At 40.7% G+C, this 15508-nt stretch overlaps 1 protein-coding gene across 1 annotated transcript in view; it reads left to right on the top strand.

Moving 5' to 3' along the window:
• The window catches only part of LOC308251747 (adhesion G protein-coupled receptor E2-like), a gene marked incomplete at both ends in the record, with an annotated part of 130770 nt that extends 123371 nt beyond the window's left edge, over positions 1-7399 (top strand). Inside the window, 5 exons of the mRNA XM_080675456.1 lie at positions 3480-3546; positions 3813-3904; positions 4734-4902; positions 4988-5098; positions 7394-7399. Of these exons, the coding sequence (XP_080531582.1) occupies positions 3480-3546; positions 3813-3904; positions 4734-4902; positions 4988-5098; positions 7394-7399 (445 nt within the window). The remainder of the gene's footprint in view (positions 1-3479; positions 3547-3812; positions 3905-4733; positions 4903-4987; positions 5099-7393) is intronic.
• Positions 7400-15508: the final 8109 nt, after the last annotated feature.

Raw genomic sequence — 15508 nt, 5'->3', positions numbered from 1 at the left:
TTTTTTTGGATAGATATCCAAAGGCAACCCACTGAATGGGAGAAGGTATTTGCAAACAACACTTCTAATAAGGGATTAATATCCAAAATATATAAAGAATTCATACAACTCAGCAACAACAACAATCCATAAAAAATGGGCAGAGGACCTGAATAGACATTTCTCCCAAGAAGACATACAAATGAAGAGGTTGAGTCCTGGCTGGTTTGGCTTAGTGGATAGAGCGTTGGCCCAAGGACTGAAGTGTCCCAGATTCAATTCCGGTCAAGAGCTCCTACCTTGGATGCAAGTTCCCCAGCCTTGGTTGGGGGTGCATGCAGGAAGCAACCAATCGATGTGTTCCTCCCACGTTGATGTTTCCCTCTGTCTCTCTCTCTCTCCCTTCCACTCTCTCTAAAAATCAATGGAAAAATATCCTTGAGGTGAGGATTAACAACAACTACAACAAAATATGTATTTTTTAAAAAGAGGGGGTTGGAGAAAGAAAGAGAGAGATCAATTTGTTGTTCCATTTATTTTTGCATTTATTGGTTGATTCTTGTATGTGCCCTGACCCAGGATTACACCTGCAATCCTGATGCATTGGGACCACACACCAACCAACTGAGCCACCCAGCCAGGGCCTCAGACAAGTTCTTGTTGACACCACCTGAAATCACAACCTTAGGCAGTTAGCAAAGTTACTGACAGGCATTTGCTATTATTTTGGGAATGCCCTAGGGTAGTGGTCGGCAAACTCATTAGTCAACAGAGCCAAATATCAACAGTACAACGATTGAAATTTCTTTTGAGAGCCGAAAACCGACTTCTGCACATGGGCCACGAAGTTTCAGTCACACTGTACGTGCGTGCCTGCACGTGGTATTTTGTGGAAGAGCCACACTCAAGGGGCCAAAGAGCCACATGTGGCTCACAAGCCACAGTTTGCCGACCACTGCCCTAGGGGCAGGCTATTTGTCTCTCACTGAGATGAGCTTTCAGTGGAATAAAATACACACCAAATTTGGAGAATACAGGGTTCCAAGAGAGCTAAAGGGTCAGAAAAAAATACTGTCTGTGCTCTGGGGATAATGATGATACTTTCAAAGGAGCTCCAAAAAATGCCAGATCTCCCTGTTGTCTGCCATGCTATATCAGCTGTTGGCGGCCTCACCAATAATCTGGGGAGAGAAGGAGTGGAAATAGTTCAGAGTTGAAAGACCACAGAGTCCTTCCTCACCAATCTTACCAAGCGTCGGAAGTTTCTCTTGGATAGACTACTTCAGTTTGTTCTGTGGCTTTGGGTAGTTGTCAGAGTTTTGAAATGGTTGGTTTTAGTTGTTTTGCTTATCTGTTTGTTGTTTTTAGAAAGAGAGAAAATCTGCACACTTACATTCAGGAAGTCAGTCTCCCAGAAGCTGCACTCTTACCCACAACATGCTGCCCAAACTTACGTGCGCCTGCATCAGCTCAACTCGAGAGATTCTTTCTTGGACACATCAGTTCTTTCCTGCTTATATTTTCTCAGTGTGTATTTCAATGTCCTACTACACTCTCCATTGACCTGAAATGTCCTCTGTACAGGTGTAGGCAAAAGAAGGTTTACAATGGTTGGTATGAAAAATAATTCAATAATTAATAAGTAATAGTACAAGAATAAACTGCTTCACATACACACAACTGTAAGCCTACTTTTGCCCACCCCTATTCCTTACCCTAATGTGGATCAAGAGTGAATTCTGTCACTGTTTAGCAGTAAAACCTTAAGCAATAGACTTAAGCCCTTTATACTTCAGTTACAAACCTGTAATCATAAGAGAACTTCTGTTTTGCACTGTTGTTAAAATTAAGTGGAACAACTCAACAACAAAAGACAGCCCAATTTAAAAATGGACAAAAGAGAAAGAGGACCTAAGTAATACTTTCAACAATAAAGATTTAAATAGCCCAGCCAGCGTGGTTCAGTGGTTGAGCGTCGACCTGGGAACCAGGAGGTCCTGGGTTCGATTCCCATGTCAGGGCACATGCCCGGGTTGCAGGCTTGATCCCCAGTGTGCAGTGTGCAGGAGGCAGCTGACTGATGATACTCTCTCATCATGGTGTTTCTATCTCTCTTTCCCTCTCCTTTCCTCTCTGAAATCAATTTTTAAAAAATTAAGATTTAAATAAATGAAATAAAAAATAAATAAATGAAAATGGACAGATTTGAATAGACATTTCTTCCAAGATATGTAAATGACCAGTGAGTGTATGAAAAGTTGCTCAGCATTGTCAGTCATTAGGAAAATGAAAATCAAAAACATCAAAATGAGATGTCACTTCACAGCAATTAGGTTAAAGGGTTAAAATAAAAAAACAGCCCTAGTCGGTTTGGCTCAGTGGATAGAGCATCAGCCTGCAGACCAAAGGGTCCTGGGTTGATTCAGGTCAAAGGCCCGTACCTTGGTTGCAAGCTCCTCCCTGGCCCTGGTCGGGAGCATGTGCAGGAGGCAACCATTTGATGTGTTTCTCTCACATCAGTGTTTCTCTCTGTCTTTCCCTCTCTCTTCCACTATCGCTAAAAAAATCAATGGAAAAATATCCCCGGGTGAGTAATAACAACAAAAATAATAATAATAATTTTTAAAAAGATTATTCAGCCATAAAAACATGCTGCAACATGGAAGAACTTTGATTGAAAACATGCTAGGTGACAGAACCCAGTCATAAAATACCATGTATTGTTCGATTCCATTTATGTCCAAAATAGGCAAATCCATAGAGACAGAAAGTAGATTAATGATGCCATGGGGCTATGGTGGGCGGTGGGGTGCATGGAAGCAGGAATGAGGAGGGACTGCTAATAGGAATAAGTTTCTTTTTGAGGAGTTGGAAATGTTCTAAAGTTAGATTGTGGTGATGATCGCACGACACTATGAATATTTTTTAATATATTTTTATTGGTTTCATGGAGGAAGGGAGAGGTAGAGAGAGACAGAAACATCAATGATGAGAGAATCATTGATTGGTTGCCTCTTGCATTCCCCATACTGGGGATCGAGCCCACAACCCAGGCATGTGCCCTTGACCAGAATCAAACCCAGGACCTTTCAGTCCACAGGCTGATGCCCTATCCACTGAGCCAAACAAGCTAGGGCAACTCTATGAATATTTTAAAGGTCACTGACTGTACAGTTCAAATGAGTGAATGTTATAATATGTGAGCTACCTCTCAAAAAAGCCATAATTTAAAAAACTCAGCCCTTATTTGGCTCAGTGGATAGAGCGTTAGCTTCCCATTTTTGTTTTGTTGTTGCAGTGTGTCTCATTGTGTGTCTATGAGATGTGTGGGATTGAAGAACATGCTTACTTTCTTCACGACAGTATCTTCAGAGCCAACCACAGAGCCTATCACAGAAGAGACACTCAATGTTTGTTGATGAATGAATTAATGAATGAATTTGCATAATTGTTCTACATTTCTAAGGACCAATGCATTTTTAATTCTCTCTCTTTCTTAGCTGCTGGCTCCACCTGGAAAAGGGATTTATATGGGGCTTCCTTGGACCAGTCTGCGCCATCCTCTTTGTGAGTGATGACATCAGAGCATCCTTAACGCTCAGCTGAGGGTCATTGGAATTATAAGGAGGCAGGAGGATAACTTGAGCAAGAATGTCCCTGGGTTGCCTTGGGTTTGCTTTGGTTTTCTAAGACTGCTCCTAAAACTACAAGCTCTAGCACTGTTACTAAATATGAAAACTACTTAAATGTGGAATTGCTGTTGGACAGGCTAGGCTAGAGATAACAAACTCAAATTGTATTCACTAAACCTTTCAATGTGTGTTTTCCTGAAGGTCAATCTAGCTTTCTTTCTGATGACCCTCTGGATTTTGAAAAGCAAACTCTCTTCACTCAACAGTGATGTGTCCACCCTCAAGAATACAAGGTAAAATGGAGAAAAGGGTGACACCCCCACAGACATGAGTGATCCCAAGAGCAAATCCATGTGCCTCAGCAGCCCTGAAATCCCTTCTCGGGGTCTTCTGAGGGAACCCAGAGTAAAGAGATGCAGCTGTCCTCCAATGGCAGCCAGCTTGGATTCAGTGGTGGGCTGCTGACTTTCCATCCACAATGTTCTGTCTCTAATCTCAGCTTGTAACTCCCTCACTCAGCAACAGGAGGAATTGATATTGGTTGATAAACATTCTTTGGACTTTTGTCAGCAGTCGGGCAACAAAAGTACAGAGAACCTGTGTGCACTTAGAAAAATCTGTGACTCCTCCCACAACCCCTCTACACTTCCATACCCACTCCAGTCAGGCTCCTTCTCACCCCTCTCCAGTGTCCTTTCTACATTTTGCATGTCATTATTCCATTGTGTTAGTCATTGGAATTGCCTGTGACCTTTATGAAAATAGAAATCTTGCCTCTGTTACTTTTAATGCCCAGGCCCCAGCACACAGCCTGATGCACAGAACACACTTGGTAATGTTGGCTGAATAAAATTAGGCATCACCAGGGAGCATTATAGAATTTTTTTTGAAACTTATATTATGAAGTGTCACAACCCTACTCATTTCAATCAAAATGCCATCCTGGACCCAACTATCATTTCTATTGTGGAGAATCATTGACAGTCAAGGTCAAAGCTGAACACAATTCTGTCTGTGAACTGATTACCAACAAGGAAGGCAGGAGCATTTATTGGGTGGAGATGAGAATGGCCTGATTCTGTTGTTCTGGGTGCATATGGGCTCTCTTCTTCTCCTACCAAGGATGCTGACATTTAAAGCGATAGCTCAGCTCTTCATCTTGGGCTGCACGTGGTGTCTGGGAATCCTGCAGGTGGGTCCAGCTGCTCTCGCCATGGCCTATATCTTCACCATCATCAACAGCCTGCAGGGCGTCTTCATCTTCCTGGTGTACTGTCTCCTCAGCCAGCAGGTACCACTGTCCACCTCCCACCCAGGACTCTTTCCACTCTCACTCCTCTCAGTCAGCTGACTCAGAGAATACTTTGCCTCTGCAGGTCCGAGAGCAGTACAGGAAATGGTGGAAAGGGACCAGGAAAAGCAAAGCAGAGTCTGAGCAATACACCCTCTCCAGCGGACTCCTGTCGGATGCCCCTAAACACAGTGTGGTAAGGTCACGCATTGCTCCCAGAGCACTTCACTAACTGATAGAGTACCTCATGCCCAACACACTGGATGACATGGGTATACAGCAGGTGATGCCCGAGGATGGCTCCCACTGAATTTACTCTTTGATTCCTTAACCATTAGCAATGGTCTCACTTAGAAAATATATATTTTGCTCTTACTCCTGAGGAACTGTGTTCTTCTGACTTTTACACATTAACACTATTATTGAACACCTGCCGTGTGTCATGCATGGTTAGCTAAATAAGCAAGAATCAATGATATGAAGCAGGAATGACCGTTCCACTCAGACCCACATTATCTTACCCTTCATCTACCTCTATCTCATAGTCACTCAGCACCACACAACGAAAGGACAAAAATGGGGGAAATTATGTACATATTTAAGAAATAAATGGAAATAAGTGTTAGCTAGCATTTTAGACTTAAGGAGGCTGCCTAATATGTTCGGCACCCTCCACCCACTGTAAAACCAGGAAGGAAAAGCCATCATTGCATGGGATAATTCACGGCAATGATTACTAAGAACCACCAGTGGTTAAGATTTATCAAGTTATTTTTACAATTGTTTTTAGACATAGAAAGTTCTCTTACAGTTTCTCACCTCTTCTTCCATATTCCATTAAACCTCTTGAGTCTTCTTTCCCATTTAAAGAAGCCTACTATGCCTGCCTACTGTGGCTCAGTGGTTGAGCATTAACCCATGAACCAAGAGGTCCCTGGTTCAATTCCTGGTCAGGGCACACTCCTGAGCTGCAGGGTTGATCCCCAGTAGGGGGCATGCAGGAGGCACCCGATCAATGTTTCTAGTTCTCTATCCCTCTATTTTCCTCACTCTCTCTCAAATAATAAAAACATATTTTAAAATAATTTTTTTATAAAGGAGCCTAGTATACTCCCAGGAAGTCCTATATATCTTTCACTTGTTCACCCATGCTCCACAAGCACTGGTTTCACTATTGAATCTTCTATCTCCTCTCCTTTTCTCAGTAAATATTCTTACCACATATTCCACAGAGAACATCCACGTCATTGCGATGACTCTGTGAACTGCACCCTCTCAACAACGCATACATTAGCATGCACCTTCTCCACATTGCCATATCATTCACGAAATATTTCCGTTCTCTCTGAAGACAACTTTCACCTTCACTTTGAATCCCAACATTCTTGCCTTATCAATTATCCTTACACTATTGTTCACACATTCTTTCTCTCTCCTCCCTCCTTGTCTTTCTCCCACCCTTATCCCCTTCATTCTTTCCTCATCTTCTCAAAAGCATTCTTTCCAATGCTGTAGCAACATGTTTGATTTTTTTCCATCTTACAAACATGTACCACTTGGCCTACCATTTTCTTCTAGCTACCGGCCAAGAGTTGACTTTTCTTTGTCGCTCTTTCCTTGCCTTAAATTCATTCCCTCAATTCATGTATTTTGACTTCTTTCCCCCATCATTCCACCAAAGCAAATATCTCTTAGGTTTACAATGATCTCCATACCTCTAAAATCCTTCCAGAAACTTCTTACACTATTTATCACTCTTTCTCATGAAACACTCCATCCTTATCCTATCTAGAATCTACTTAAATGCCCCTCCTGCATATCTTTCTCCATTATATCACCTCCATTAGCTTTTCTCTCTTTGTTTCAGTTATAGCTTCAACCAATGGATTGAGTCCAGATCAATTTAAATTCTCATCAAATTCTTTCTTCCTAGGCGATAGAATTCATTCCTTAGAGTCATTCACCATATAGATGCAAATGATGGTCATATATGCTTCTCTATCTCTAAGAATTGATGAGTATTTTCAGTTACTTGACATCTTTGATATTACCCAGACACCTTAAACTCAGCCTTCCAATTTATGTCTTACCATCTTCACCCTAATCCCATCCTTTTCCATGGTGTCTTTCTCTCTCTGAATGGAACTACATCCATTTCTTTGCACAAGTTTAAAACCCGAATGTTATTCCACAGCTACCTTATTTCCCACTAAAACTATCCATTATACAGCCCTATTATTCTTATCTTCTCAGTATGTCCCTCATGTGACCAGATGGCTCAGTCTCCATCACACCCTCCTGAGCCAGGCTGCCATCTTCATGTCTGAACCACTGCAATACCCTTCATGTCTGAACCACTGACTACCCCTTCCTATTCTTGTCACCTTCCAATGCCTCTATACACAGAAGTTGAAGGGATCCTTTCAAAACACAAATGAAATCATGCCACTCCTGTGTTAAACCTGTTACATGTACTTTCTCTTGTGTTCAGTTCTGAGTAATTTCCTGAGGTACAGTATTTATAAACTTTTCTTGTTGAATTTTGGGGTGCTGTTGGTTTAAAAAAACAGACACTTTTCGAGTATACAAACAATAAAACATCATCTTCACACTGATTTGTGTGCTCACCACCCAAAGCAAATTGTCTTTATATCCATTTATCGCCTCTTTGCCCACCTCCACCTCTCCCCAACCACCTTTTACTCTTGCTGTCACCATGTTTATATGCCATATGTATATATTTTTGCTTAATCCCTTCACTGTTTTTTACCCAGCTCCCCAAAACTCCTCCCATCTGACAGCTGTCAGTCTGTTCTATGTATCTATGCTTCTGTTTCTATTTTGCTAAATTATTTTGTTCATTAGATTCCACATATAAGTGAGTTTATGTGATATTTGTCTTTCTCTGACTGGCCTATTTCACTTTGCATAATAATGTCCAGGTCATTCATGCTGTGGTAAAGGATAAGATTTCCTTATTTTTTATAGCTACACAGTATTTCATTGTGTAAATGTACCAACAGCTTTTTTATCCATTCATCTACTGATGGACAATTCGGCTGCTTCCAAATCTTGGCTATTGTAAATAATGCTGCAATGAACATAGGGGTGCACATATTTTTTTGAATTAGTGTTTTGGGTTTCTTCAGATATGTTCCGAGAAGTGGAATCTCTGGATCATAAGGTAGTTCCATTTTTAATTTCTTTTTAATTTTTTTCTAATACTCACCCAAAGACATGCTTAGAGAGAGGGGAAGGGAGAGAGAGGTGTGATGGCAAAACACTGATTGACTGCCTTCCATACTCTCCCTGACTAGGGATAGAATCCACAACCCAGATATGTGCCCTAACCGGGAATCAAACCCACAACCTTTCAGTGTCTGGGACAATGCTTCAACCAACTGAACCACACTTGGCCAGGGCCCATTTTTAATTTTTTCAGGAAACTCGGTACTGTTTTCTACAGTGACTACACCATTTGTTCTTCATGTGCTCTGTGCTAAAGTGGGGAAAGGCCAATGGGCAGAGAGTATGTGCTGGTCCAATCCATCCCCTTTGTTCTCAGTGCCTCCCAACTTGTGGCACCTTCCCATTAGTGCTCATTCTCAGGCATGACAAAACCCAGTCCCTCAGGCAGACCCTCAAAATGTTAGAATGCTGGCGGGACAATTCAGTCATCTCCTGTGGCAAGATGGTGCCATGAATTTTCCTACTGGCTTCAATGCAGCTGGTGTCATACTCAATTGGGTGCAGGATGTTCTCAAACGATCTCTGAATTTTTCACGAAGGAAATGGATTCATGTATTGTTGGTGAATTGATGTGTCCATGAGGGGAAGGAAGTCTGGAGCTTCCTATTCTGCCATCTTGCTGACATTACCCCTAATCTCCCTTCTTTGAGTAAGGACACAAGTCATATTGGGTTAGAGCTCATCCTAATGTCCTTATTTTAACTTAAAACCTCTTTTAAAAACCCTTTGTCAGTTTGGCTCAGTGGATAGAGCGACGGCCTGCGGACTGAAGGGTCCCAGGTTTGATTCCGGTCAAGGGCATGTACCTTGGTTGCGGGCACATCCCCAGTGGGGGGTGTGCAGGAGGCAGCTGATCGATGTTTCTCTCTCATCGATGTTTCTAACTCTCCTTCTCCCTTCCTCTCTGTAAAAAAATCAATAAAATATATTTAAAAAATATATATTTAAAAACCCTTTGTCTAAGTATAGTCATGTTCTGAGGTCCTGGAGGTTAGGATTTCAACATATGAATTTTGAGGGTATAGAATTCAACCAATAACAATTGTATAACATGAATGACCCTCTAAAACATTAAGCTAAGTAAAAAAAAAATTTAGATATAATAGCAGATATAATAGGTTATATATTGGACAATTCTATTTATATGAAATATTCAGTATAGATAAATCTGTGGAGACAGAGAGTAGATTGGTTGTTGTCAGGAGCTTGGAGAGGCTGATAGAAAATGACTACCTAATGAACATGGAGACTTCTTTGAGGTGATGAAAATGTTTTAGAACTAGATAGAGGGGAAGAGTGCATATAGAAAATGTACTAAATGCCACTGAATCATACACTTTCAAATGATTTAATTTATGTTATATGAATTTCATATATTACATAAGTTTGTAAATTTGATATTAAGTGAAAGTGTGTTTGTGTGTTTATGTGTGCATAAAGAGATAAAACAAAGTCATAAAATAATAATTGGTTAAAGGTACATGAATGTTCCTTTAAATTTTCCAGAAAAACTGAGAAAAGACTTGAATATTTATTTATTAGCCATTTCCATCATTTTAGTTTTATCTCTTCCCCAGGTAAAAGATGATGGAACGACAGCAGAAAAGAGAAAATTAAGTCAATTATAAGAAAACTAAAGGTGAGTAATTAAAGAAAAACAGGTAAAATCATATGATTTTTGTCCTTTTCTGTCTGATTTATTTCACTTATGTCCTAATAATCTCAGGATTGATGTTGAAAATGGCAATATTTAATATTTTCTATGAATGAATAGTTTTCCATTGCAAATATGTACCACATCTTCTTTATCAATTCATCCATCAATGGACACATAGGTTGTTTACATATCTTGACTATTGTAATTAGTACTGCAATGAACATAGGGGTATACATATCTTTTTTAATTCATTTTTATACTCTTCAGATAGATACTCAGAAGAAAAATTGCTGAATTTTATCAAATTATATATAATGTCAACATTATAACATATAATGTTGTTAACCAATGCTACCTCAATAAGGAAGGAAGGAAGGAAGGAAGGAAGGAAGGAAGGAAGGAAGGAAGGAAGGAAGGAAAGAAGGAAGGAAGGAAGGAAGGAAGGAAGGAAGGAAGGAAGGAAGGAAGGAAGGAAGGAAGGAAGATATGGATATACTCCACAAACTATCTCCCTCGTTAAACTTTCCCAGTCGAATGAAGTGGGGTTTTTTTTTGTGATAATGTCTGAACTTTTCAAAATGTGAGTATCTCTCAATATAATATTTTCTGGCCCATGATTACACAGGAAAAGTTTATACCTTGAGCTAAATACATGATTTCAAATAAAACAATGAATAGTATAAGTGCCCCAAGTGAAAACAAAGGAAAGTGTGTGTCTCAGATATTGCTGGTGCTAAGAGAGGTCATCATAACATCACACTCACAGTCATTCCTTACTATTATGTGCTCGTCCTGAACTTGTTTCCTCCGGACCTTCTACATTTTGCCAAAAGCAAAGGTTCTTTTCTACAATGAGTCAGTCCTCCAAAAGTTGAGGGAGTAAAAAGAAAATCATGAAAATGTAAGCAATGGAGTAGAAATATGACTTCTTACCAAACTACTGTTAACAATTATGTTCTAACAGTGATGTTTTAAGTATTATAATATATCATAACATGATATTTTATTACTGACACATGAATCTTTAATTGGTTTTGGCTATATTTCAGGAAATTGGTGAAGAGTTATAATACAATCTTTCCCATTTAAAATAATGGATTATAGGGTCAAAATGGACAGTTTTTTGTGCATCTGCTTTTTAGGAATAACTGACATTAAGCAGTAGGTACCTGAGTTAAGAAAATGTTAGTATGGGTAGTATATGGAAATGGCAAAAATTTGAAGGTATATGCAAAGAATTAATAATTTAGGCACACATCTAGAGTACTAACAGTTTCTTTGCCATCTTTTTCTCTTACCCTGTTCTTTAGAACAACATGACTCAGTTACAAATAACTTTAATCGTGGCTTGTCCATCCGTCCATCCATCCACCCATCCATCTTTGAAGCAAGTCAACGTGCCAGGTGTGAGAATCACCATGGCCCACTTCTCCATATCTTAATTTTTCTTTCCAAATTTCTGCCTGCTGCAGCCCTTCCTGTGTGATACAAATTGCTATGTCCATGTGCCTTGGCTACCAATTACACAAAAATGAATATAGCAGGTTCCTTGCCATCAAGGCGCTCATAGTCCATGACAGTGTTACTCAAAATGTGGTGCGTGAACTGGTATTGGCCCTTGAAGAAAAAAGAACCTTGGGGTATACTGTAAATCAACAACATCACTAAGCTCTAATTCAACTGACATTTATTCCATAACAAGATGTTATCAATAAAGGAAGCAGTGTGTTGTGTAACTTTTTGGTGCAAGCTCCTGCTCTCCATACAGACTATCACCACTGCTCTGAGCACTGGTCTAGAGTCTTCTTGCAAAGTAGATTTCATGACAAATGTCAAAACCAATTGATAAGGTCTAGATCTAAGGTGTGCTGATTTGAGAAGCTCTATCTAAGCTCAGAAGTAAAAAGCAATGAGACTGATTACTAATTTCTGCCATGGGCTTGGAACTAGAGAGTGGTGGCATGGTACAAGGAATTTGCTGATAGTTACCTATTATAGTCCAGGTACTTAACATATGTCACTTTTATTATTGCTTACACCCTGGCTCCACCTTATTGCCACCTATCTTACTCAGCTTTGGCCTGAACATCACTATTGGTAACTCACTCTACCTTGGCCCTGCCTGTGACTTCCTTCAGTGGGCTACTACTGTTCATGGTAGCCTGGCTCTCTGGTCTCTGTCCTGGCCATGAACACACAATAAACTCATGGGCACTAGAATAATTTATCTATAGAGCATTGCATCATCTCTTGGTCTTGGAGGCCCCTTAAGAATGGAGTTTAAAGAAGAAATGTCCTGCTCTAGCAGGTTTGGTTCAGTGGATAGAGTGTTGGCCTGCGGACTGAAAGGTCCCAGGTTCAATTCCAGTCAAGGGCACATGCCTGGGTTGCTGACTTGATCCCCAGTAGGGGACATGCAGGAGACAGCCGATCAGTGATTCTCTCTCATCATTGATGCTTCTATCTCTCTCTACCTCTCCCTTCCTCTCTGAAATCAATAAAAATATTTTTAAAAAAAAAAAGAAGAAGGAATGTCCTGACCCAAGGAAGCAGCCCCTGCTCTCCCACCACCATCATTGTCTCATTATTTAACTCAATAATTCTCCTGGACATCAGAATTGGTGGGGAAGGGTGAGGCATAGGATGCATTTGCTGTAATGGATTCCCACATCTCTTCCTCTTGATTATATCTAAACAGAAAGACTTGGACATCTGTCACATTAAGTTATCCACATCGATGCTTCCCATTCTTCCTGTGGTTGAGAGATGAGTACATGTTTTTCCACAGTCTTCCAGGGACAATCCAAATACCAAGGGCTTTAGGCTTCCACTATAACTAATTTTCTCTCTAGCAGAAATAGAGACCCAGAGGGGTTTCTGATGCAACAGCTCTCCCTGGAGCCTCTGTCTCCAGATAATGACATCTATCTCTACATAGACAAAGGCAGCACTGGTTAAGTCCATAATGATAGAATCCAGGGAGGTTTGATTCGAGTCTATCTTGGATGAGGGTGGTTGACATGCTCATGAGTTGTTGAGAAAGGTCCCTCACTCTGCACACAAACCCTGGTGAGTGGGAAGGTGAGAACTTGAAATCCAACTTGTGGGAATCTTGGGAGTCCAGGCATGATTTAGACATTAGACCTTAGTGGAAGGATTGCTGATGTTGTTTTCCACAGACATGATGGGTTGGGTGTATACAGGTATTTAGATAGAAAGATGGTCTTTTGTCTACTTCTTTGATATTTGCCAACCCACAAATGGATGTCTTGTTACGCTGAATGCTTATTCTTTCCATACCTGTCTTCATTGCTATAAACTCAAGAAAGTCAGGCCTCTAGACAGCAGGAAGTCATCTATGTTGATATGTTGAAGGTCAACTCATGCTGACCTTCCATAAAAGCTGTTGAGCATGGGCACCTGACAAAAACAACATATCTGGAATGGTTTGGGGTCTTACCCAGCTCACCTTCTGAGGAAAGGCCATCCTCCCCTCACTTCCACCCCCCAGAGGAGTTCTCAGTTCTGAACTCCTGGGCAGAAGAGCTGGGCATTAACTTCAAGAAACATGCAACATTCAGAGTTGAGAATGCTCAGGATTTGGAATCAGCTGGGGCTTCGAATTATAGCCTGCCCTCTTAGTAGGTGTGTGACTTTAGATTAGTCACTTACCCTCTCTCAGTCCATTTGTCAATAACATTAGTTCCAACAAAAATATTGTTTCCTTGCAGGATGTCTTCATTCTGTACAGTTTATTTAGCAAGCTCTGCTGTGGATTTTTGAGTGGGGGTAATCAGATGTGAGGATTAAATAGACATCAATGACAGTGTCTGGCAAATTGCTATTTGCTTAATTAGGTGACCAAGGGTCCAGATCATGCCTGGTCATAGTAGAGATGTGTAAAAGTTTTATTGGCTACAAGAAGGTGAGTAATGCTGGTGCCTTTCCCCTATTCACTTAGCATCACCAGAGGGACCCCTAGACCCAAATTTTGATATCACTAAGGTAAACGGGGACAGGAAGAGGTGAAACCACAACTTGGAAACTTGCTGAAGGGGCTCCTCTTCAACCCACATGAGAAGTCTTGATTTAGGAGTCACAGTGAGAGGATCCAGCCCAGATTATAGTGAGTCATGGCTAGCTCTGCCCAGCTCTGCCTGCCTGACTGACAGGGAAGAGGTTGGATGGCTGGAAATATTTTTTCCCCAGAAGATGTCTTGGAAGGAAATAGTTTATTAAAAACTCGGGGCACAAGGGGATCACAGCCAGAATCTCTAGCCACAGGGGAACTGCTGGTGGAGAGATTACAAACACCCAGAGGCATGCCTTTTTAAAAAGACAGATCAATAGCAGTAGGACCACCTGAGCACCCTGGAATGAAAGGTAAGTTTGGGGGCATGCAGGACTGAATGTACACTGTGTGTGTGTGTGTGTGTGTGTGTGTGTGTGTGTGTGTGTGTGTGTGTAACAAATCCTGATATCTCTTACAGCGTTTAAGGGGAGTGTGTTGAATGCAAAGGGAAAACAGGGACTTTAGAATCAGATCCCTCTCTTGTTCAAATCTTGGCTCTGTTACTTCCTTACTGGGTGATGCTGGAAAAGTCACTGCACTTCTCTGAACCTGTCTTCTCATCCAAATATATAGATATATATATATATAGATATATATAGAGATAGATAGATAGATATACACAGATTAATATATACAGGCAGTGTTTCTTTTTTATTGTGATAAAATATACACAATATAAATGAAATAAAAGCTTACCATCTTAATAACTTTTCAATGTACTGCTCATGCCATTAAGAGTATTCACATTATTATGCAAACATGACCACCATCCACCTCCAGGACTTGAGGATTGACGTGTTAAGCATGTGAAACACTCCATGCCTCCCACACAGTCAGCACTCATTTGGCATCAGCTGCTTTCAGGGTGAGGATATGTGAATGGACAGAGAGAGATCAGATTCATTTGGACACTTAAATAGCCCCTGATAGGAGTCTGCAGCAAAAGCTATTTACCAGCTGGGAGAGTTGGTGATTCGGAAATTGATTGGTTATAAGTTGGAAGAAAATTGTGGGAATTAGTTTGGGGTTTTGTTCCTATATGAAGACCATAAAAATAAGTGAGATATTCCCAGGGTTTTTGCTGGGTCCGAGCTTACTACAATTTTAGAATAAACATTGGAAGAAGAATTGCTGAGTGAAGTCCCTGCAGGTTAAAGTCTCTTTTTTTCAGTTACTCAACTGGGGGTGATTCTGGCTCTCAGGGGACATGCGACCAGATGTGGAGTGCTTTTTTGTTTTCATGAGTAAAGGTAGAGGAGAATGCAACTGGCATTAAGTGGGTTGAGGCGAGGGATGCTGCTGAACTTCCTACAAGACAGTTCCTCATAACAAAGAATTACCTGTACTCAAATAATGCTAGGATGGAAAACCCCTGTTGTAAACTAATGGTGTTGGGGGTGAATGAACTTTTAGAGACTCTGCTAAGGGATCACAGAGGCCAGAGAAGGGGTATGTGGGTTTCTACCCAGGAAGTACAAGGACATCATAGAACAGCATTAAAGAGAATGATCTAGACTGGGTCAGGTTTGACCATAGAAGAGGCCATAATGTTGAACATAGTAGTCCCGCATTATCCATGAGGGATATGTTCCTAGATCATAATATGCACATTAAATTCCTTCAGGAAT

The sequence above is a fragment of the Plecotus auritus genome (assembly GCF_963455305.1).
Source record: "Plecotus auritus genome assembly, chromosome: 6".
In the NCBI taxonomy this organism is placed as follows: domain Eukaryota; kingdom Metazoa; phylum Chordata; class Mammalia; order Chiroptera; family Vespertilionidae; genus Plecotus; species Plecotus auritus.
The sequence above is the reverse complement of the archived record's forward strand: the minus strand, read 5'-3'. Positions and strand labels throughout refer to the sequence as shown.